The following is a 24,501-nucleotide window of genomic DNA, read 5'->3' as shown; positions in this document are numbered from 1 at the left end:
CTGCAGGAGAGGAGGGCTGCATGGAGATCCTCGTGCCCTTTCCAGGGTGAACAGCTCAGGGACTGCTTTCTGCAAAGGGCTTGCTGCTGGGACAACGACAGACACGGGGCTCATTTCCAGGGCCAAAGATTCTTCTGGCAAAGGGTACACCAGATACTTTCTGCAGCAAGTGTGGGATTTTAAACAGTAGATTTGGCACTCTTCCCTAATCCTCTTTATCCTCACGTCCACAATCAAGTATTCCTCTTCTGCTTTAATGCAGCTTATTCTGGGGCTTTCAGAGACATCAACAAGGAGCTTTTATGGGTGTAGTAGGGGCAGTAAATGAAAATGATGCATGCCAGAGTGGATGCAGCAAGTAAAACCTAAAAGGGTACAGAAGAAGACCATGGCAAGGGCGCACGAATATCTTGGATGATGGGGGGAGTAATTTTGGGCACACAACAGAAAGTAAGAGCAACCAGAGGGCTGGAAATCCCCCAGGAACAAGCCATCAGAATGCCGGGGAGAAACAACATTGCAACACCCCTGATAGTGGAGAAAAACATTACCAGGAACACACTAACTGTAGATGTGTTCGCAGTGCCAATAGCCAGGTTTGAAAGATCACTGAAACAAAAGCAAGATGCACTGAAAGTCACTTCCCAACTAATAAATGGATTCCTGCTGCTTTTACATCTGACTTTGCTCTCAGAGCCCATTTTGGCAAGCAGTGTAAATGCAAACAGGGAAAAAAAAGCAATATGTTTTCTTTTTAATCTCAGAAAGACGTCTCCAATAGCTTCAAACACTAGAACTGGTGAGCAATTTCCTCACTATACAGTACTTCCTACAGAAAAAAAAAAATACATTCGTCAAAACAAACTTTTTCTTGCAGGAAATGTTTCATTTTGGAGCCACTTTGGTCCATTTTTTTAAATGCAGCTGAGGTGTCCCATTTCTGGCAAGCACCAAAATTGAAGGTCCTTTCTTCTGTTGCTGTTAAAAATCAAAGTGTGGCTTGGGTTGGGAGGGAACTTAAAGATCGTTCAGCTCCAACCCTCTGCTGTGAGCTGGCTGCTCCCCACTGGCTCAGCTGCGCAGGGCCCCATCCATGGCCACAAGTGCCACCAGGAATGGGGCACCAAAGCTCTGGGCAGCTGTGCCAGTGAAGCCAAGCTGTGCCAGCCAAGGCTGCAAATAGAAAAAGGATCAAAATCACCACTAACACCACCACCAAACAAAACCCAGTGTTGGAACTTGGGTTTTGGACTCCTCATGGCAGGGAGATTGGACTCCATGATCCTTATGGGTCCCTTCCAACTCGAGATATTCTATGTTTCTATTCTATGAACTAAGTGATCTTTAATTCCATGATTCCAACCCAAACCATTCAATCACTCTAACTTGGTCACTGTGAAGTCTGGGAATTGTGTTGTTCAAATGTTTCTAGCATATTCACAGTGGAATATTTACTGCTACTTGCATGAAACCTATGGAATTTGAGCTGGCACAGAAACATCCACCGCTGAATTCGGTTACAGTTAACCAGCAGAAACTCCCTGCAAAAGCTTTGTTTGTCCTGAAAGAGCAGTCAAGCTGAGCAAGGAATTTTGGATTAACACAAAGTGACAATAGAAATGCCATCACTGTGCCCACCTAACACTTCTGCCCAAGAAAGACACTACAAAGAATGCAAGGAAAAGCCCAACTGCTGCAATAGCCACAAGGCAAGCAAGCAGCTTGCAGGTTGCTGCAGGCTCCACACAGCTCTCTCTCCCGCCTGCTTCCTCTCCGGCCGGCTCCCAATTTGTCTGCAAACCACAAGTTTAATTGGAGCTGGCAAACACTTTGACTTCCAAATGCACGTAACACCTGGAAGGCAGCGCTCAGGTGGAAGGGGGGAGGAAGCAGGATGACGGCCAAGAGCTTTGTCACGCTCTGGGCTGCCTGCATGGAGCTGCCCAGGGAAGGAGGAATCGGTAGCTGCAGGGCAGCTCACAGGCGCACAATGCGTGGCTCTTGCCTTGCTATCTGAAGGAGGATTTTTGGTTGCTTTCAGATGAATTACAAGACCTCTTTTGCAAGAAATTAATAAATAAATAGACGCGCCCTGAAATGGTCGACAATTAATTCCAAGAACGAGGAGGAGGTGGCGATGAGCCACTGCTGGCCAAGCTCAGAGCTGGGAAATGGCCGAATGACCAGCAGCTGTGGGAGAGCATGGAGCCAGCTGCCAGCAGGCTGAACTTGTACCTGCAAGCCTGGGGAGCCGCACACCCAATTTGCTGCTTTTTGTGCAGGGAATGACTGTGACCAGGTCCGGCTGAGTCTTCTGAAGACCAGCTTAGGAGGACAGACGTGGCTTCACCTTAAGAGATCGCCCCTCAGAGATAAGTTCTTACAATTCTGACCAGTGGCGGCTGAAGCAATGAGCAGAGCGTTTCCCAGCTGAAAACCCACTCCTCTCCTCTCTGAGAGTCTAAGAAACAACCTAAACCAGGAAAACGTTGCTACAGTGCAAAAAACATTTCTGCAGTGACACTATTTTACCACACTGCATACACCTGAGAAGACCACAACTGCCGTATGCCAGTTTCCAATCCTAAATTTCAGCTTTTATTTTCAGATATTACATTGCTGAAAGCCCTACTCATTCCTTCAGAAGGTTTGTTTATCTTTATTTAAACAACATCCAAATAAGGAGCACTCAAACTTTGGAAGTCCTACGGCACAGAAGCGAGTTGGCCATTTCTGCAAGGCTTTCATTCAAAGCATTTAGCAAGTCTTTAATAACAGTCAACAACGCATGAGAAATGCTAACAGAGGACAAACATTAAAAAAAATAAATGGTTTGCAAGGTGCTCCGGCAACAGCCCTGGTAATCAATGCAAATCCTAGAACAGATTTTCTGCCCTTTGAAGGAAGCAGTAACTTCTGCATGCTTGCTACAAAACAATACAAAGGGATGCTGACATCTCCTTGGCCAATTAGACATCAGTCGGTGCAATAAGAAATCAAGTCACTGTTTTATTTTATTCCACTCCTACACATTGCATCCCACTTGTGTGGGTTTTTTTTTTTCCTCCTTGCTGCATACATACATGCTTTTATCTGGTTAGTGTTATATTGAGTGGCTTTTTTTTCCACCTGGGCAAATTTTTCTGAGCCAGATTTTGGAAAAAATCCCATCTGGAAAGTATGAGTGATAAGTGGGATTGTGACACTGCAGGATTGCCATGTGAAGGAGTAGACAGCTTTGTTCATTAAAAGAAATATTCTCAAGAACTTATGCAAGCAAGAGCAAGTGTAACAAAAGCATGCACTGAGCTGTCTCCCATTAACAGTGCAGATCAAATGTGCCAGTGCAACTGCTTCTGCTTTGCCTAAATAAATGCCTGGATCAGTCATCAAAGTAGGATTGTTTTCCACAATACACTTCCTTGAGCAACCCAGATAGCCTTTGTGTTGGCCCCAGTAATGATGTAATGGGAAAAAGTTACAGGCATTCTGTCAAAGCCATGCAGATTGCTCAAAATACTATTTCCCAAGGCTCCAGCTTCGCAGGTGCAGACTCAGCAGCCATCAAGACTCGCTATGATTAATGGCTTTTTCCAACGTGTTGCCTTATGCTAATACAGAGAGCTAACTTTTACTGAATTATGGATGATCAGTTAGTGGATTCTGGTCACCTGCAAGCTAAAGTATGTAAGGAAGCTGTTGAAACTGGTGCAGCGTGGCTATCTCAGAAACAAGCCAGCCTAAGCTTTGTGTTACCTCCACATGCGACCCTCCTGTTACAATGCCTTCTACCCAGCTGTCAGAGGGAGATGATTAGGAAAACTACAATGCCAGAGATAAAGGAAACCATTGGTCCATATCCAAGCCACTCAAAAATGTACTATAACTCCTCCTAAACATGTCCAAGACTGGACAGAAGCGTATCTAAAGTCCCAAGGAACATCTTGCATGGTGACACAAGCTCATACAATGCTGTAGCCCAGATAAAGTCACTCAGCAGTTATCAATACCAACAGAAACGAACAAGGCAACAAACAAAAACAGAAGCCATCTCCCTGCCCCCCAGGGGGGCTGGCAGCTCTCACTAACCCACCCCTCATGTTGTGGCTTGGGATCACCACAAATAAGCCAAGCACTACCAGACTCCCCCAGTACTTCCAGCACAGCCCCAGAGCTATTCCCTTCTGTCTGAAACAGAGACAAGCTCTAGGGAACAGAAAACCCTCTGAACCACAGTCCTAGCATTTCTAGCAAAAGAGCAGCAAAAACATCATGAAAAAAGCACCCATTACCTGCAGAGATTCCCTCAAAGATCCTGTTAAGAATAACATCTTGGAGCAGTATGCACAGTGCCCAGCACACAGTAATTGATAGCTTGCAGCTGAGTTTTCTCCCCACAGGTGTAGCCCATTGGGAAAGGCTCTTCCATGAGGCATACCAGCATCCCATAAACCCTATAAATGCTGGAAGAGAAAGATGCATAGGTAACTTTTGCTTACAAAAGTGGCTCAGTAATGGTTCTGCATTTCATCAAAGGGGTCTGATGGATGATAAAGTAAGTAGGGGACAAGGGTGGTATTTTTCCTTTCCCTACCTCCTCCTTTGGTGCTTCCTTTAGATGCTGCATCACTTCTATCCTCACAAAGAACTTCTTCTAAATGCCCTGAATGATGCTGCTGTATGTTGCCTTAGCTGGGTGAGGAGGCTGTTGGCAAGCTCTTACTTTTGGGTGCTGGTTTCAGGTCTGCCTAGTTGTGGGGGGTGATGTGGTTATTGCCCACAGTAACCAGAACAGAGTCCTTCCATACAGAGCAGGAGGAGAGTGACTGAGGCCCCTCAGCATGGTATAGAAGCTAAAGAGCAGTAAGGAATCGATATTGAGTTTTGCTTCTCTGGAGCAGCACAGCTGTGAGACTGAAAGCTCTCCATAGTTTTCTTGAATCTGGGAGACAAATTATAGCATACTGAGATATGTTCTTGTTTTGTTGAAAGCTTAGTGATGTCTGGGAAGGGGCTGGAAGCTCTTCTGCCTCTTCATGCAGTGCTTCTCCGGATCACAACCTGGTAACTGCTTTAACCTTGTTACTTCTGCGTGAGCTCTTGCATTACAATGTGCCTCACTGCAAAGCTGATGGAAAATGCATCTCAAAGGCGGAAGGAATATAATCCTCCTGGGATAGAACAGACACAGTCATCGTGCATCCCTGCAGCTTTCTATGGCCGCTCATGTCTGTGGCTACACTATGTGCCAATACCCAAATACCTACCACTGCATGCAAGGACAAAGCTGTCCAACTGCTGTGATGCTGGCATGAGAGCGTGCTAGGGACTCATTCTGTAAGAAGTCTGAGACAGTTACCATCTACTTGTTCCCCCCCTGTTTCTAATTAGGTATGGCACTGGCATAAAGCAGGGTCTGTGTCTTAAGTCTTCATCTGCTCCTCCTTATTCCCACATGAAGTCATAATCCTTCATGTCATCCCAACTGTGTGCTATGGAAGTGATTTAGGATGTCTCAAAACAGAGCATAATGACCTCAGGTATTGAATAAATGGAAGGAAAAGAGCTCTTGTGTCACACACAGCTGGTAACGAGCAGAGGGAGATAGGGGAAAGAAACTGGGGAGAAGCTGATGTATCTGTGGAAGAATTTGAAGAACAGTCATGAGATTTTTACACATGGCAGATGTCTAAGATGTTTTGACAGATTCTTCTCAGAGCTTCTAAGTCACAGCAGGGCCCTGCCACATATTTTGTTCTTCGTATAATGATGCTGTGCCATTTGTATGGCAGTTTTGCTGCGCTCTTGGGTGGTACCAGCAGGATGAGAAGTGTGGTTAGCAGTTGGCTTCGAGGGCCAAGCAGAAATATCAGCCTGCAGTTCAGTCCCTAGCCAAGAATGAGGCACTCAAGAACAAGGAAACAGATTTCTTTTCTGAACAAGGGATCAAAGTGTGATGGACAGACATTAATATCTTCCAGCCTGGTGAAGCAATGAGAGGTGGCTTGGTACTAACAGCTTGTGGTAATCATAGGGGCAGTGTCTGAGTACCAGTGGAAGTTGTCACGAGGTATCTTGCTATACTTCTACTGCAAAGCTCAACAGCTTAAAAAAAGAAAAAGATAGCTTTGACCTGCAAGGCAGCTCTGCTCACCAGGCCCTTCCCAGATGGACATTCTGCCATCATCTTCCTTCAGCTGTCGAATGGGATTTCAACCTTTGCCAGCAGGCACCACTTGTGCAACTTACAGCTGAGCTTGCCTTGGAAACATTGCCAGGCAGAGACCACCCATGCTGATGGTGCCTAGCATGTAGCTATTAAATAATGCTGATTGCCTCTGAAGGGACATACTGCGCTTACTCTATCTGGCTTTTTCTTACTCAGTAACAACCTTCTGAGTCCTGGCCCTTCTGATACTCCTAAATCTTTATTCTCTGGGCAGGGGCAGATGCCTCTCATGTTAGCTGGATCCCAGCTGCTTTCCTTCACTTCCATGATTTAATCTCTTGCATTCCTCTGGGGCTGCAAGAACCTCCTGCTTCCACCTCAGCTGACAGGTGAAAGTAATAAGTTACACCTTGTGATTATAGTTATTATACCAACTAATAGAGCTCTTCATAGCACAAACATTGCCAGCACCTGCCACTGCTGGGAAGCACTGCAGCTCCAGCCCTGTGGCTCCAGCCCTGCTCTTGCTGTCAGACTGGGCGCAGACCTGCTGCCCAGAGCTGAGGAGTGAGCCCTGACACTGCCAGCTTGTACATAGGGCCACTTCATCTCTGGGCTTCAGGAAACTTCTGGATGTGGATCTGGAGCACAAGGGAACAACGATGCTGAGCTAGAAGGCACTGAGTGGGCTGCCAGCTGACTTCTGCTTTTTTTTTTTTTTTTGCTCATCCTAACGGCAGGCACTGTTCTGCTGCTCACAGCCTCCTTTCTCTCCCCCTTCTGTCTCAACGGCAAATTGCTGCTGCGCCTTTCTGAGGCTGATTTTAAAAAGGTGAGATGCTCTCATTATGCAGTTTTCAAAGAAGCCCTTTAGGAAGGAAGGAGGAGTCAGAGGTGGCATCCATGTGAGAGAACAGGGACAGAGATAATTGGATCTCACTCTTTGCACCATCTTCTGCTGAATGCCTGTGTCCCAGACTGGAGAAGAAATCTAACTCAGTGCCTGTGTAAAATGAAACTACGGTAGCTTCTTAGGTGAACTTTAAAGTTAACTAAAGATAATCTGGTCTTGATTAAAGATGTTCCTGAAAGGCTAGAGTTCAAGCACAAGTCTCTGCTTTTGATAAAAGAAAAAGTTTATATGTCACCAAAGGTAAACCCTTAGGACCCTGAGCCTAAACTCAACTCTACATCAGCACTGACCTTGCACTTCATGATTCTTTCCTTTAATTCCCCCGTCATAGGCTGCCTTCTGCTAGGCTGAGCCTGCACTGCCCATAGCAGCAGTGAGGTGTGATGTCACCATCAGCCTCTGTTGCTGGGAGCTCCTGGGTCACATGCATACCTGCCACGTTTTCCAACCAGACCAGCTCTGAGCAGCAGGGTTGTGACCACAGACAGAGTGGCTCTGGATGGTGAGTAGCATCACCTCATCCCTCCAGGTCTGAGGGATGCATAGTTATTAGCCATAGGATCAGCTGGTGCTGAGGTCCACTGTTAGCTCTGCACTGAATAATTGCTGTGATGTGCAGGAAGTGGGAGAGAGAATGTACGTTCCTAATTACCAGCACAGGGTCGCCTGAGGTGAGTGATCCATGGCTGCATTCCCATCTGTGCCACAGAAAGGGATGGTGCTTCTGTTCTCACCTTGGTTTGTCTTCTCTGTTTGGATTTCAAGCTCCTCAGGGCTCTGTCTTGCTGCATGTATGTACAGTTCCTTGCTTAATAGAGTCATGATCCAAAGTGAAGCCTGCGGCACTCCTGTATATTATATCCTTACTAATTTCATAAGAGGTTGCAATCAAATTCCTTTATCGGGCAAAAAAAAAGTCCCAGAGAAGAATAAAGAAAGCTATTAAAAACTGAGGAACATTCTACTGAAGTAGAAATAATGGTACTTTGTCCCAAAATGTATAAAATATGTATTGCAATTAAATTCTCTATTGGCAAATTGCTCTACAATTAAAAAACACAGAAGCTTGAGTGAGGCAATTAGAATAATAGTAGTGTTAATTATAGCTTGATGGATTCTGCATGCTGTCAGCAATTACCTTCCAAGTGTGCACTTTATGAACCGAATCCAAATCCACAAAAAGACACAACAGAATTAGAAATCTCTTCCGTGTTGGCATGCCTTTGCCACTTTAAAATTTGTTTTCCTAAATACTTTTGTAAGCTATTTAATTAGACTTAATGAGGTTCAAGGCAGAAGCATCCTCCACTCCGTACACAACTCCATAGCGCAGACTTGGGCTTTGGGGCAAGGCTGGAGCATTGTGAGTGTGCTCATTTCCCATCAAGTGCTGCTGGGGACTGATCCCCAATGCCTGTGCAATGTGATTTAGCATGGATCACAGAATCGTTTGAGTTGGAAGGGATCTTAAAGGCCATCTGGTCCAACTTCTCTGCAGTGAACAGGGACACCTACAGCTCCATCAGGTGCTCAAAGCCCATCCAGCCTCACCATAGCTGTCTCCAGGCACAGGGCATCTGTCATCTCTGAGCAATCTGTTTCATTGCCTCATTTCCTCTCATTCCCCCCCCTTATTGTAAAGTAACAACAGAACCTCCTAAGGCATCTCCCTTTCTTTCTTACAGCCACCCTTAAGATACTGAGTGGCCATTATCAGGTCACCCTGGTTGGTCGGGGCAGCAGCTGCTTTCTCTTAGTTTGCAGACAGCTTTCAGATAAATGGAAGGACTAAAGCCGAGCATTCTCCTATTTTCTCCAGTTCTTGGAGATTGAAACACAACCCTGGCCCACTGTGAATCTCTTCATTCCTTGATGTCCTCCATTGGATTAACAAAAACCTAATCCACAAGTTCTACCTCTACCTTAAAATAATGCCCATTGATTCTTTGGAGGTGTGTGGAGGTGTGGCAGCTGTCCTGACCCTACGGGATCATCAATACTGCTGAATGTCACTGGAGAAGGTGGTGGATGGGATGCCGGAGGGTCCTGGTGACCCAGAGTGAGGTGAAGGAAACTCTTGTAGAGGCTTAGGTTTTCTATTTGGAACCCATCTGGATGTGATGCCAGGAGAGTGACCAGAAGCGTTGGATGCTCTATGCTTAGTTCAGGAGCAGCCCCTGAGCAGCCGTGGGTGCCCTGACATTAACTTTGCTGGTAATCATCTCGCTGCATCCATTGGATGAGTCATGTGCCACTGACTGGGTGGAGTGCCCTCCTATCTGCGCAGGACTTGCCCCCTCCAATGGTAGAATGCGGGGCTTTCAAACACTGGGTGAAGTTGGACAGCCGCTTGGGTTTAAGGTGAACTGCTCACGCTGTGTTCCTGCACTACTTCCTTGCGGGATACGTCCGTGGGTGATGCTATAACATGGGGAAGGTTACACAGAGGCTGGGGGGACCTTTCGGGCCGGGTCCCTCTGGCGCGCAGTCGGCCGGAGAGCGATGGGCGCGGCCCCTTTAAGAGGAAAAGAGCCGGGGGGGCGATGGCCGCCCGCGTTCACACCTGGAGTGGGAAAGGGAGGCGGGCCTTAGGGCTTTTGATTGACGGGCTGCCGGCATCAATGAGGCGCCGAGTGGGGGGGCGATCCTGACCAACAGCGGCGCGCGCGGGCCCGCCCGCCAACCAATGGGCGGACGCGCGGGGGGCGGCGCGGCTACATGTTGCGGTGCAGCCAACGTGGGCCCGCGGCGAGCGGAGCGGCGGGGCCGGGACGGCGTGCGGGGTCCCGCGGGAGTGCCGAGCGGGCGGCGGGCCGGAACCGGAGCCGGGCGGCGGCGGCAGCCGAGAGAAAGCGCTCGCGGCGGCGGAGGAGGGACCGCGGATCCGCGCCGCCTGCGCGGCGGATGCCCTGAGCGCCCCGCGGGGCCGGCGGCCGAGGCGATGGCGCGGGTGGCGGAGCTGCGCTGAGCGCTCGGGGCGCCGCCAGCCGGGACCGCGTTCCGCTCCGCTTCGGACCTTCGCCGGTGCCGGATACAAAATGGCGGTGGTGCCGTCGCGGGGCGGCGGAGGCTCCGCGCTGCCGCTGCTGCTGGCGGTGCTGCTGGGCTCGGCCGCCGCCTGCCCCGACGGCTGCGTCTGCAACGGGGAGCGGCTGCGCTGCGGCGGGCTGGGGCTGCCCGAGGTGCCCCGGGAGCTGCCCCACGGGCTGCGGCACGTGTGAGTATCGCGGGGCCGCTGGCCGCGGGCGGGCGGGTGTTTGAACGGTGTTTTTACCGGCCGAAGAGGCTCCGCTTTCTCCGCGCGGGGGGCGAGAAGAGCGGCGGTGCCGTCCGAAGTGGGGGTCCCGCTGCGCTCCGCCGGAGCCTTATTTGGGCATCTCCGAGGGGCAGCGCCCGGCCCGGCCCCGCCGCACTGCCCTAATACGGGGCCGGGCTGCCCCGCCGCGGCTCTGAGCGCCCACTGCGGCACCGCGGGGCGGTTTGGGGTGGTTTGTGGAAAACGAAGGGTTTGCCAAATGAGCTGCAAGCTCTGACTGAGGCTCGCTGCCGCCCTGCTGGCCCTCGGTTCGTCTCTGCTTGTTGAGGTCATTGGTGTATCCCTGTGCTGAGAGTTACGGCCGCGGATTCACTGTGAGGTTTTCCTTCAGAGTATTAGGAAGGATTTAGGCGCGTCCCTCGGGTGCTGCTGCGGACTTCAGAGCTGAACCCGAGTGCTGACAGCGCTGTGCATCCATGGTTGTGGTGTGATGAACAACGGGCATCTCTGTGTGCGTAGTTGGGCAGAGATCCGTGCCCCTCGCTGGTCGGTAACCCTGGAATTGAGCATCCAGAAAGGGAGAGGGGAAAACTGCCTCACCTCTTTTGCACCAACGTACGGATGAATGAGGAGCATCTATTACAGCAGTGAGTTGTATAGCTTGTATAGCTTGTTCAGCTCTGCCAGGAGGGAGAAATCACTCAAATATTGCTGCAGACCATCCAGCTTCCTATTAAGAATGATGAGGGGCTGTCAGACTCTCTCTGCATTCCCTCCTTTTGGCTGCAGAAATACTGAGTTTGACCCGCAGTTCTCAGGGGTCGCTAAGAGGAGGCTGTGGCTGCCTGCTCACCTGTTGCTCTGCACTCCTGCTCAGCATTGGGCACTGTCCAGTGTGGTTCTTCATCTCAGCATAACGCCAGAATCCCCACGTGCCTTGTAAAAATAGGACAGTGCATCTTGTTTAGCACAGGGAAACGCATTAATAGCCTGGTTTGAACGAATTTATTGTGTTTTTTGGGAGTGTGAATGGCCAGGAGTGTCTTTTTCATATGGAACAGATTTTGGAATGTCTTTGAGTTCAGTGAGTTTTATTGGTAAAGTAATCGCTTATATAAATCTGCTGCCTGGAAGCTGTTGGACTTGTAGCCACTTTAGCAAGATATGGTTTGTCATTTTGTAAATAGTAAACAGAAGAATTGGCTAAGGTGGAATTTTTCTATCTGCCAGTGCACGATTCAGAGCTTTTTTTGCCCTCGTCCATGGCTAATATTAAACAAACACCTATTAAACCCTAAGAATTTAAGCTACTGTGAAAATTTTTGCATTTTAAAGTAAGGTTGTTTGTGTTGCTTTTTTATGGTTCCCAGACTCACCAATGCTAATTCTGGGTGTGGAAGCAATGGGACAGGGCTGTGTGCATGCACCCAGGCTAAGCTCTGCTGGTGGCATCGCTCATAAGAACTCGCATGGAGATCCCGTGTTCATTGGCTTGCACTGGTGTGTCCTCACTTTACTGAGTGCTTTCAGAAATCCCTCCTTAGCCGTTTATCTGTTTTTTTTCCCCCCTCTAATTAGTGTCCCGGTGCTCAAGCAGTGCTGGATTAGTTTTCAGTGTGTTGAGATAAAGCTTTTGTTTGGACTGCAGGAAACTGCACACTGGGGAGGGTTGTGCACCGCCCTAATCGCTGCGTATTTTGTCAACAGGGCTATCAGTGCCCAGGAAAAGCAGTGGGAGCTTTTGAAACTATTGTTATTTCTTCCTTGGCAGCGATTCTTGCCGTTGTGATTTTTCTCTTTGGCTTTCAGAGGGCAGAGCTGATGCACAGAAGGGCAGCGTGCTGAGGTCGCTCACAGCCAATGCAGAGTGGCACGGGTTGGGGTTCTTGAGAGGAACAGCACTGCACAGCCAGCTGCAGCACCTTGTGATGGTGCGTGACCCACACAGCCCTGGTATGAACACCCAGCTGACTCGGCGCAGGGTGCTGGTGGCTGTGTGCAGTGCGTGCGCTCTTCTTCTGTAGTGCTGTGCCAGAGCTGGTGTTGTGCATGTGAGTGCAACAACAATTCAGCTCAAGAAGGGATGAGTTGATCCAAGCTTTGTGGGCTAGAGCAGCCCAGAAGGACTGAATGTAAGGGCTGCAAAACAGAATAAAAGAATGAAATGCTTGCATCTCATATCTCCAGTAATAGTTGAATGAGGAGGGAGTTCCCTGCCCTTGGCTGGTTGTGGACATGGGGTGCTGAGTTATGGCAGGGTCTGTGCAGGTGCTGCTCTGAGCTGTCCCAGGAAGATGAATTTGGGTATGGTTCCATTGCCCTGAGGCTGTCTGCCTGGCACTGCTGCTCTCACCAGAGCACCTGGGTGCTGCTGGGAGTCCTGTGGGTGCCTGGCCGCAGGCATTTGAGCCGGGAGCCTGGGACAGAGCCCTGCTGTGTTCAGGAAACCAGAATGCCTGTGCTCAAAATTCCAGATTAATTTTTTTTTTTTTTTTATTAAACTAGAGCCAGATCTTGTGAGCACAGCAACAGTTAAAGCAGCTTCCTTGGCTGGAGGAGGTACTGAGGGATGAATGTGGAGGTGTTGCAGGAGGAAAGTTTCTGGCAGTTCCAAGCCTGCTGCAATAATGGGACACACATGAAGCAGCCATTGCTGGGGGCTGATTTTTGGGAGGGGGCTGCTGGTCAGGGTGATGGCAGAGCCTGTCCTCGCAGCGCCGCACGCTTGCAAAAATCCTCCCTGACTGTGAACATGTGTCTGGGATTCGCTGCCCACCCCCAGCATGCCATGACATTTATTGGCTCCCACTGGAGAACAGCAGCGAGCCTTCATCTGCTGTCTGATCTTCGTGTCTTAATCCTGAGCTGAGCCTCGGCTGGGAGGAGTGATCCCACCCGGACTGGGGTTAGATGTGCACGTGAGATGAGATCCGTAGTGCAGATCCGAAGCCCTTCTGACTGTTGCACTGAAGTCTGCAGGACCCCCGCAGCCACCTCCCTGTTTCTCTCTCCTTTTGAGAAGCTTCTGGCATTTAATCACTTTGAGGCTTTTCCCTCTGCACAGCGACTGCAATTTGAAACGCGAGGGTCCCCTACAAAAGGAGAGTGCTCAATGGGCTGTGTTAATATTCAGTGCCTTTTACAATGCAGCATGAAAAGGGGAGAATGGATGGGCTGGAGGAAAGGGGAGGGAAAGTTCCCGGAGCGGGGGACGAGAAGCCCAGTAGGCATCAGAGAACTGAACACACAGCAGTTGTTCTCTAGGAAAACCAACCTTGATGATTTTGTAGCGGCTCAGTATTCTGACTGTGCTTTGCAAACTGCCATGCAGATGTGTGAGGCTAGAGGGTGACTGAGCCTTGCAGGAGCTCAACCCGGAGTCTAGGGCTGAAGAGGTGACCTGTGGCTGCTTGCCTTCTCCCATCACTTGGGTTTCCCCTTGTGCTGCCTAGCCCCATGCCTTCTGGCACAGCCACCCCATTCATTGCACAGTGGGTGCTTGGAATCTGCAGTGCTGCCTTTGGCTGTTGGCTTCTTCCATCCCTCTCAGAGAGTTTGGAGCTTTGCCTCGAGTTCTGCATGGTGCAGTGCTTCCCAGTGGCTCCCATCTCTCAGCACCCAGCTCAGATAAGACCTACTGCATTGTCCTGCATGTCAACCACACCCAGAAATCCCAATCAGGCTGCAGGGCTTTGCACTGATTCTGCTGTCAGACACCTCAGATTGAGTTAGCTCAGCTCATCAGTTTTTAACATCATCATTCTGTGCTGCTAACCTAATCACGCAGTGTGACTCCTTGTTTTGCAACGTGGAGCTGATGGGATCATTTTTTTTTTCCTCCTGCAATGCACTCAGCTGGAGTCAAGGACCAGGATGCTGTTTTGCTAATGCAGAACGCGAAATGCGTTTTATTGTTGGAGCTGAGTCATCCATTAATAGTTAACCAAATCCTGCGCTGCAGCTCGAGTCCTTCACCCCAGCCAGTGCCAGCTTCAGCCCAGGACTACAATGTGTGCAGTGCGTTACACTCCCTCATTATCTTTTCAGCACGTCTCTCCAGCCACAGCTGTGTAATTTTGAGGAAGTCTAGAAGCAGGCCCTGCTATTTGGGGGCACCCCTCAGGCTGTGCTGGGTGTGCTTTGGTTGTTGATTGCATTTTCAGTTTGAGCAGGGGCTGAAGTACAGGCAGCCAGCTGGTCTGTGGCAGGCTGGGAAATCTGCAGAGATGTAGTCTTAAATGCCTTGCTCTTGAACTCATCCGCTGTGCAAGCTGTGTACTGAGAGCGTTTCCCTTTCAGTGAAGGTGCCTATTTTTAGATGAATCCTTCCAGATTAGAAAATGCATACCTTGAGTTCAGTGGAAATTTGGCTGTGAAACTCTGAAATGAGATACTGCTCTCCAGACCACCTCCTCCAGTTGGCAGGCCCTTGCTCAGTGCAGAAAAGCAGGACAGGCCCTCAGGTGCATTTGGACAGTTGCTTCCTCCAGCAGAGAGATGCAAATGGGGCATCACAGTATTTTTGCAGTTGCCCAAAGCCTGTGCTTGCTGATGGCTGCCCACCTGGATGGAGCACACTTGTCTCTATGCTGCAGTGCTTGCTGCCCTAGCATTAGCCATCAGTGCTGGCATCTAAGCAGGCTTTTCCCTGCTTGCGAGGCTTGCTGTGCTGATGGGTGGCTTCCCCACGGTGCTTGGGCAGCACTGGTGCAGCAGCAATCCCTGTGGGTAGGGGAGCTGCTGGTCTGTAAATTGTATTGCTGGTAATAAAATGGCTATCAGAGGAAACTGCCTGGCTGGAGGCCCTGTGAAAAATCACCCCCTAAATGTGTTCCAGTTGTCCAAACATTGCTGCCTATCTGTCCTCCTTTTTGTGTTTGTGAACTGGGGGGAAGATGGGGAAAGCTTGCTCTGCCTCCTCTGGTGTTATGAGCGGTCCTGAAAAGCTTTGCTTAGTTTTCCAGAGCTTATTTTAAGTGATACTTGGCTGGGCAATTGCTCAAGAGCTGCAGAAAAGTACTAGCCACCTTCCTTTAGCATGGGTCTTTATATTAAAATAAGTGAAAAAAAATTAAATCTGGGGCTTCCTCTCACCCCCCCTTTTGCCCTGGTTTGACCTTGCCAGGAAGCCTTTGTCTCCTCTGGAACCAGGAGTAGACTCAGAGCAACACAGGGTAAAATGGAGAGATTTGTCCTTTTGTAGGAGATTTAAGCAAACCATATGATGTTTCACTTTGAAATGTCACAGTACTTTCCACTCTTGCTTTGCTAAACATGTTTTTGTGCTGTTCCTCTCTGTGCTGCTCTGTAAACAACTCCATTCCTCCCAACAAGTCTTAAGTAAGAATTCTTGGCTTTCAAACGCGTTTTGGGTTTCTTCTGAAATATGGCACATAAGTGCTGCATTAAACATATACATCTTATTCACGTGTTTAGGCCTCTCTTGTATGGAAGTGTGTGAGAGTTGTTTTTGTTTGACAGAGCTGTAAACTTTGTCCTGCTTCCCACTCTCCAACCTTTGTCATTGAGCAGATCACTGCCCAGAAGCTGTTGAGATTGGTGAACTTAGAGGACTTGGATGACTCTGCATTCATAAGAGCAGACGAATTACCTTTGCTTTCCTTGTTAGCAGGTTAGGAAATGGCTTATCGTAATTTCATAATATTGTGGCCAGGCAGATTCAGTTCTCCTGTATGAACAGGAGCAGGAAGCTCCTGGAGTGGGAGGAGATCTGCAGAGCTGAGACCTCACCCTGCATCCTGATTGCTCTTGTCTTGCATATCATCATTGGTTGGTGGCCTCCTGAACAAGAAGCTGCTGGCTGCCTCTCCAGTCAGTGCGATCAGCTCCTGGACTTCTGGTAAATGTATTTATCTGTGGGGCTCAGCCCAGCTCCCCAAGGAAGCTACTTGGCTTTTTGATGTCTTGTTGAATTGAACCCTTTCCAGGAGTTCTGATTTCATTCGTACTGAACTTATCAGTGGAGATGTGTGCTGGTCATTGGGTTGATTTGCTTGGATGGAAAGCTGTATGGATATGGCAGAACGTGTTCGGTTTGTGCTGTCTACTTCAAATAACAGTTGGCTCTAGCTCTACCTTCTATAATGGCCTCTTTGAGGCAGTTAGCAGCGGTGATACCGCCTGCATTCTGGCCTTGCTGGGGCCCAGTATGGTTGTTCCTCCATGCAGCGCTGCCCAGGTGACTGGGAGCCGCAGCAGGAAGTGTTTCAGCCAAAGCAGCAAGACTTTGTGATGGTCATGGCCACAGCTGGGAACAGTTTTGTCAACTTTCTGCTCCCTGCTTGGAGGAGAGCTTCCAGGAAGAGGAGTGTGTGCCTCCAAGCCTGTGAGCATTGAGCAATCGCCCTGGGTGCCTGCATCCTCCCAGCCCGGCAGTACTGCTGCATGTGCAGATGTGCTGGGCACGCAGTCCTGCTCCTTGGGCTTTACCAGTATCCCTAGGGAAAAGGTAGAGCTGTGCAGCAGCATGGCATCCCTGGGTGATGCTGGATAGCAGCCTGAGCTGTTTACTGCTGTGCTGCTTGCTCCCAGTCTACTTCCAGCACTTGTGTCTCAAGTGCTAGCACTTTGTGGTCTGCTCTACAAGAGCGTTATGAGCTGTCCTTTTAGCTGGCAGGGGTGCCTGTGCTCCAGCTCCCGCACTTCTTGTTTTCCTTGGACTGTGACAGTTTTTCCATAGCACCTCACTGAAAGCCCCAGATGGCAGTTCCCTTCCTGCAGCACCAGTGCTCCCAGTTAGCTGCTGCTGTACTCCCAGCCTGGCTCCCTTGCTGCTTGCTTCACCTCTGGCTGCAAGCACTCTGCCAGCTCTCAGGTGAGGTTGTGCAGCTCCCTGTGCAGAAGTCGTAATGCCAGCACACAGCTTGTTCTGAAGCAGACTGTGCGTGTTGAAGCTGTGCAAGCTTGACATTCAACTTCTTGAAAAGTCAAAATAACAAAAATCTACCTTTGTGGAGGAGGAGATGGCAGCTACAGTTCTTGGGCTGCATGTGCTAATTAAACCACAAGGCTTTCTGTTTGTGAAAGACATGGCTAAAATAAGAGAACAATTCATGCAGGCTGCAGGGCTGCACATTTGGATACAAAATGTGGAAGTTTCCCTGTCCAACAATTTCCGATTACTTCCTCTCTGGTTTCCTCAGCATCCTGACCACCAGTTACAAAACTGCCTGCCTTACAGTGGTAAGATGTGTCCTTTGTATCTCTGCTTTGCAGCCAACTGGAGAAACTTCTCAGCCTCAGGAAACTGTTCTCCTGATGATGCTGGATGATAGGCAATAAAAAAAGCACTTGCAGGACCAGAAACCCCTGTTATCCTCACAACTCTTTCTAAGTCAAGTCCTTAGTTATCGTTTGTGACCCAGGACTGTCATCCTCGGAGCTGCATGAGCAGAAGACAAAATGCATGCCTGCCCTACATGTTTGGAGCTGATGAGGTGTTGGGAAGTGGGTGGATCTTGTCTGGGGAGAAGCAGCTCTGCCAAGAGCTTCTCACAGCACAATCATCTCTGCTCCATAAAGGCTGAGACAACTTGATCTGGAAGTCTGTTTTATTTATTTGCTTCAACTTCAGTTCTGATTTGAGGGGACCACATGGAGGCCACCAGCCTTACTAGGAGCACAAGCTGTCCTGACACAGCCATGCTCTCTTGCTGGAAGATTATGTTCTGGGTGATATTTGAAATGCAGCTGCCTTTGAGCAGAAAACCCACACTTCCTTCAGAGTTTTGACTCTTGCGTTTTTCAGCTTGGGCAGACTTTAAAGTTTTCTGCAGTGTTCAAGGGAACCGTTTGATTTCCCTTTGCCCACATGTCAGCATTCCTGAGCAAAACAGCCTCAAGATTTGTGGAGCAGATTCTTGAAATTCTAGGAATGTTTTGGGCCAGAAGATGTTTCCAGAAACTGCCCAGCCTAACAAAAAGAGTTGGTAGGACTTGGATTCAGCTTGGGGAAAATGAATAAGGTGTTTTTATCCCTTTTTTTTTTTTTTTTTTTTTAAATGAGCATCATTCCAATCAAAACCTCCGCCTCTTGGAGCTGTTCTGCTCTGCCACCTTGTTGCTGTTAAACCACACTGTGCTTATTTGAACAGAACAGATAAGATATGCATTTTGAAAGTGAGGCTTGTTGCCCTGCACTGATTTCTCACATGCTTCTTGCCGATGAGGTGAAAAGGGGTTTAGATCCTTAACTGACATAAGTGATAGAGAAGTACCTGCATGCCCTGCAAGCCCCATTTAGACCCCATGAGGATGCTGGCCTAAGCACGTCAAGAAGAGATTTGATCACAAGCCCCCCCTAGCCCAGATCTTGCAGCACCAACGTGTTGCTGTCCTGTGTGGGTTTTTTTTGTTAACTGTAAACATTTCTGGTGTGCTCAGGGATTATGGTATTAAGGTTGTCTCTTCAGCATGGTGGTTTGACTGGAACCAAAACTGCCGGTTGATTCCCCTTTTGTCCTCCCTCCTTTTCCTGCTGGAATTGAGAACCGCTTCAAAGGCTCAGGTGTGCTGGTGCCAGACGCCACGCAGTTATTGTTAGAAGAATCTGAAATATAATTGGGAACAAACCTTTGTTCGGCCAAGTGTGTCGGGCTGTAGGCTTTTTTTAGGAGGAGGTGGGTGCTGAGGCTCGTGATTTGGTGCCTACACACTTGTGGCAGATGAGTGCTCTGGGAATTCTCTTGCATCTGGTAAATGTTGGCAAATTCTGGAAAGTGTATTTTGGAGTGTTTTTTGTTTTCTTTTACCTAGGGACACATATTGATGCTTAAACATTATCAGCATACTTGCAGAATTCCTTGCGGTAAGGAAAGGCATCAAATTGGTCTTGGCAGGATAATTTCAGTAGAGATGCTCCAGGTCCAGGTCTCTCTGCTTGGCAATACCAAGTTGTCCTGCTTTCTTTTAAACGCTTATCTATTGTGTGGAGTATGGGATATTGTTTGACATAATCTCTAAAACATTTGTAAAAGCATGGATGAGGGAGATGTCAGCATCCATTTTAGTTTTACTTGCTGCGAGGGCAGATGCTGTGCAGGAGGCTTGTCGCCTGGCTTGGTTCTCTTGGCAAAGCCCACAAGGCTGGAGGCCTCCCAGGAGCCCAGCAGCACTCAGGTGCTTTGCTTGCATGGTCAAGCTGTTTTTCAGATTACTCTTGTAGCCTGGCTTGGAGAAACAGGTCCCCAGAACTCTGAAACATCACAGGCTGAGTGATGCTTGCTGGTTTTCTTACTACTTTTTCTTTGCCTCCCCTACCACAAGCACCAGCCCTGTTGCGTATGGCTGCCCATCTGTTGTTTATTATCTCTGTTACGCTGTGGTTAGTGCTCACACATGATATTTCTTTGGTTTCCGTACAGACTGAGCGAGTTGTCCACCACTAGATCCAAAAAATGTAAACTATTTATAAATGAAAAATACTCTCGAGTTTTAAAGAGCCTTGTTGTCTTCTCTCTCTCTGGCATGTGCATGTTTGGCTGATCTCGTGTAATCCCACTGATGTGAATCCAGATCTGTAACAATTTATGGATCTGGGGACTTGTGTAGGGACTTTGTCATGACCTTGTGTTGGTGGGTAGAGAGCACAAGGTGATAGTGATAAACAGGGCTGGAAACTTGACTGCACTGCACTCTGTGCAGATACGAATCCAAACTCAGATAAAGGTTCCCTCAGAATTCAAGGATCCTTGATTTTGATTTTCCACTTGGGCTCATCTCCATCATAAGCAAATCTTGAAAAGTTGGGACAGAAACTTCTTCAACTTCTTAAACCAGCATAAAAGAGCTTGAAACAACTAGAGTGCTTTTTTAATGCTCTTAACAATTAAACTCTGTTTTTGTGCTCTGTCTTTCAAGCGTGTACTTAGAATTTTATATTGAACTAATAACCTGTGTTTAGTCTCCCAGAGAAGACAAATAAGGCAGGGTTTAGTAATGTATTAGGGGAGGCTGGGGTCAGTTCTTCATGCCTGTTCCCATCTGAGCTGCCAGGCTGGTTTAGAGAGCAAGACAACTGCTGATGCTGAGTGGGCCCAGTAAACAAGGAAAATGGCTTGGTTTTTAGAGAGGACATTTGGAGCTGGTACCATTGGTTGGGACCAGTATGGCATGTTGATGGGCATGACTTCTTCACATATGAGCTTGGTGCAGCCCGCTGTGTGCCTGCACACAGTGGGCTGTGTGCTGCCTGGGCTGAATGTGGCTGCCTCCTTTGCCCCGTGCTGTTGGGGTGTTCTGTGCAGGCATGGTGTCGGCAGATGCAGTTAGACTGCTCTGTTCTAAGCCAGGAGATAAGAGATCACAAAATAGCTGGGATTTACTTTTTTCTGATTTTACATGGCAACCCGAGCTAGCTGACCAAAACTGTGGCAGCTTTCTCATTGTTGGTGCACATAGGCAGCCTTTGCTGTGTCACCTATGCCTTGTGGTGCTGCAGGTGGTATGAAAATCACACGACTGACATGGATATCTTGGTCCATCTGGTCCAACCTCTGTTCCAGCATGGCCTATTAGAGCAGGATCAGATCCAAGCGTCTCCTGGAGATCACCAAGGAAACCTCACAACCTCTGGACAACCTGCTGCTCTGTGTCCCCTGAGTGACACAGAAGTACTTCCTGGTGTCCAGATGGAACCTTCTCTGTACCACTTAGCACCCGTTGCCTCTTGTACTTTGTGCCCATTGCCTCATGTCCTGGCACTGGGCGCCACTGAAAAGAGCTTGGCTCTATCCTCTTGGCACCCTCCTTTCATGCGTTTCTGGCCATTGATGAGATCCTGTAAGTCTCCTTGCCTGCATGCTGAGCAGCCCCATCTCTCTCAGCCTCTCCTCAAATGGAAGGTAAAAATATTGTAGTGTAACTGGTGCATAAAGGAGTAAAGCACGTTGAGAGTAAATTGCGTTGTTTCCAGGTTTTTCCTGGATGCTATTTGTGTTGTTATTGATAATCCTTTATTCTTTAAAACTCATTGGTAGGGATATAGGGTTTGGGCTTTTCCTAATTTTGTGTCCTAACATCTAACCACGTTTGCACTCCGGCAGATAGCTTTTGTTGCTTGTCCCCCACAAACCAGTGCTTGCTGGAGGGCGGCTCACAGCCTAGCTAGACCTGTGGAACAAAGCCTTTAAGGTACTGATTGTATATTAATGAACAGCCAAGCAGGCAAACTGGTGCCAAAAAGCAGCAAGTGAGAAAGCCAACAATATCAGCACGAACTTTGCACTCTGGGAAGTGTGAAGTGATGCTGGTGAAAGGAGTTTATTGCACAAGTGGAGCACAGCGGTCCTTTTTGATGCCCGAATTCCTAGGCTAGTAAACCAAGAAAGAATAATTGGCCAGCGGTACCTGGAGTGCTCCGTGTAACCATTCTGCAGCCACAGACACGCTGCCTGCTGTTGAGTGATGTTTGTGGCACGGTTTTTGAGGTGCTGGCTGCTGGCAGCTGGCAGTCTGGGTAGTGGTACCTTTTGGAGCACGTGCAGTTGTTCCCACATCTGGCTTGTATCACCCACAGCGGGTTTTTATTACAGGCTGTAATTATCTGTGAGGACCCTGCTCTTCACTCAGGTCTGTCCAGAAGCATTGGGCAAAGCAAGATTCCAGTCTGGAAAAATATCCAAAATGAGCCAGTGTGTGGATCAGTTAATGAAACAGCTGCTGATTGCAATGTGCTTTTCCTGGTATTTGGCTGACATGGGGTTTCTTGTCTGCTGCCTGTTCATTAGCTAAACTTTTTAATTCTGAGGCTGGCTTTTCTGACCCTGTGCTTTTGGAAGAGGTTTCCCTTCCAGAACATTTGAAGTATTTAAGATGATTTTGCAAATATATATGTGTGTGTGTGTGTATATATATATATATATATGTATTTTTTTTTAATTGGATCTGGGCCAGTTTTTGCTTGTGCACAATGTATAAAGCGGGTTTGAAAAAATGTTGTTTCTCTCTCTCCTCCCATTTAAACATTTCAGGAATGTCAAGTCTTGTCAGCCTTGGCTGTGCAGAAAAATCTCTCGAGGAGCTTAGGATGTGTTTTTCATGTGATCTCAAAACCCCGAGGGAAGGTGCAGAGGGAGGGAGAGGGCAGGTAGTTAACAAAAGCTTCCTTTATCCCAAACTGTAATTAGGCATTGCCATTAAATAGCAGCAACCACAAAAAAAAAAACTCCAACAACCTGACTCTTGGGTCTCCAGCATTTGGCCCCTTGGTTCGTTCCATGCTCTCACTTCCCAGCTTTCCCTCGCAATCTTCTGCAATCCAGATAAAACCCAAATTTGTAATTTAAACCTGTTGCAAATGTGAGCGGATTGAGGCAAAGGCTTTTATTCGCCAGTTTGCTGCTGCAGCTGCATGTAATAGCAAGCAGTCGGTGTGGAAGGAGTCCTGCTTTCCTGAGGATTTCTGTCTCTAGGGCTGACTCCCTTTTTAATTGACTTCTGCAAAGTTTTCCTGTTATCTCCACATCGTGTTTTGGTATCGCCTTCCTTTCCCCTGTGGCTGTCCTTGGTGTATTTTGGGAGTGCACAGGGCTGTCTGTTTGCTGTATGGATCGACCTGTGCGATCACAAGCTGCTGTGCAAACTCTGCCTCTTTTGGGGGAAGTTTGGGGCATTTGGGGGCTGGTGGGAAGGTGCTGGCTATGCCTTGGCCCCATAGAGCTGGACTTCAGAGCCCAGCCCTGGAAAGAAGGGGGGTGGGGGGGGGAACAGACACCCAAAGAAGGAAAAAGAGGAAATGTTTGTTTAATTCCTTACGTAGTGTAAGGTTCAGAGCAAGCAGATTGTGAAATAGCATGGAGCTGGAAGTTGCTTTGCCCGCAGTTTGCAGATAACATGTGCAGAGCAGGCAGCAGCGGCTGGGGTTGGGGGGGATGAGGCTTATTTGTTTGTCTAGTTTGTTTTTAATTTAAATAACCTCTATAATCTCCCTCCCTCCTGATAGTAAGCGATTCCATCTTTCCAGGGGCCTCCCTGTGTTGTTTGGCCTGAAATGCAGGCTGTGCTCACTGTTTACAATGGAGATTCAGTGAGTGTGGTTGGGGCGGGGGGGGAGGTTGTGGGGTTGTTGTGGGGTTTGGGCATGGCTTGAGTGCTGGCACAGCTTTGATCCCAAAATTTGGTGCTCCCGACTATAGGGAAGGGACAGCACTGTGTCCAGCTTGGCTTTGCACAGCAGGAAAGAGGGGTCAGATTAGGGAGAGGGCAGTACCTTACCCATGCCCCAAAGGACAGGCGGCACGAGGTGGTGGGCAGCTGAGGTTTGACAGCGTTTTGATGTCCCAGCAGCTTCAGGCTTTGTGTTTTCTTTCTTAAAGAAGAATAATAAAAAGAGAAACAGCGACAAAAGAGCCATTTGCAGACTTCTCATAAACATCGCAGGGATTTCTCAGCAAAGTGTGGAGACTGTTGAAGCCAGTCAGGCATACCAGAAACTTTATGAAATAGTTGGATTTGATCAACACTTAATCACTCTCAGGCTGCCTGCCTTGCTTTTGCTCGCCCTCTCCCCTTCCCCACGCTGCTCTGAGCGCTGTGCTGCACTCCAGGGCTTCTCTGTACACCCAGTGTAAAATTTAGCAGGCATTTAGTGCACTGCAGCAACCAAGCAACAGGGCTGCCCTGTGCTCTGAGTGCCATTAGGTACAGGACGACAAACAAAATCCTTTTTGCCTTCCTCCAGAATTGCGCAGAGCATCCTGGTGCTTCCTGGAGGCTTTTCTCCTTGGGTTTGGAGGGGCTTTGCCTCTACAGGCTCTCACACACGTTTTGCTGTAGCCAAGTCCTTCCCAGCCTGCCATGGCGCTGCTCTTGCATTACCTTGTGGGCACACGTCCAATTCTGAGCAAGAGAGAAATAGGCATTTTTTATTCCTTTTCTTTGTGTTGAAAGACAGCTTTTTCCCTAGCAGAAGGCTTTGGATAAAGGTAAGAATTTCCAAGTTAACAAAGTTATTAGTAAATAGGAACGGAACATTTTCAGCAGCAACTACTTTTTTTTTCTTTTTTTTTTTTTTGAGTTTGCTTATAAGGGGTTTATTGATCTTGCAAATTTATGGATAACAGAAGCCTGGAGGTGTATGACAGTTAATGTGTAACCATTAAATAGACTTATTTGTACACTTTTTATGTGCTCCCATAGCAATTA

At 48.4% G+C, this 24,501-nt stretch overlaps 1 protein-coding gene across 1 annotated transcript in view; it reads left to right on the top strand.

The window, feature by feature from the left end:
• Window positions 1–9,584: 9,584 nt before the first annotated feature.
• The window catches only part of LRIG1 (leucine rich repeats and immunoglobulin like domains 1), an 81,022-nt gene continuing 66,105 nt past the window's right edge, over window positions 9,585–24,501 (top strand). Inside the window, 3 exon segments of the mRNA XM_042880806.1 lie at window positions 9,585–9,650; window positions 9,709–9,974; window positions 9,976–10,299. Of these exon segments, the coding sequence (XP_042736740.1) occupies window positions 9,585–9,650; window positions 9,709–9,974; window positions 9,976–10,299 (656 nt within the window).

Source organism: Lagopus leucura, unplaced genomic scaffold, assembly GCF_019238085.1.
Source record: "Lagopus leucura isolate 7727_CA_CO unplaced genomic scaffold, USGS_WTPT01 Super-Scaffold_100028, whole genome shotgun sequence".
Lineage (NCBI taxonomy): Eukaryota > Metazoa > Chordata > Aves > Galliformes > Phasianidae > Lagopus > Lagopus leucura.
This window is presented reverse-complemented; position numbering and strand designations above follow the sequence as displayed.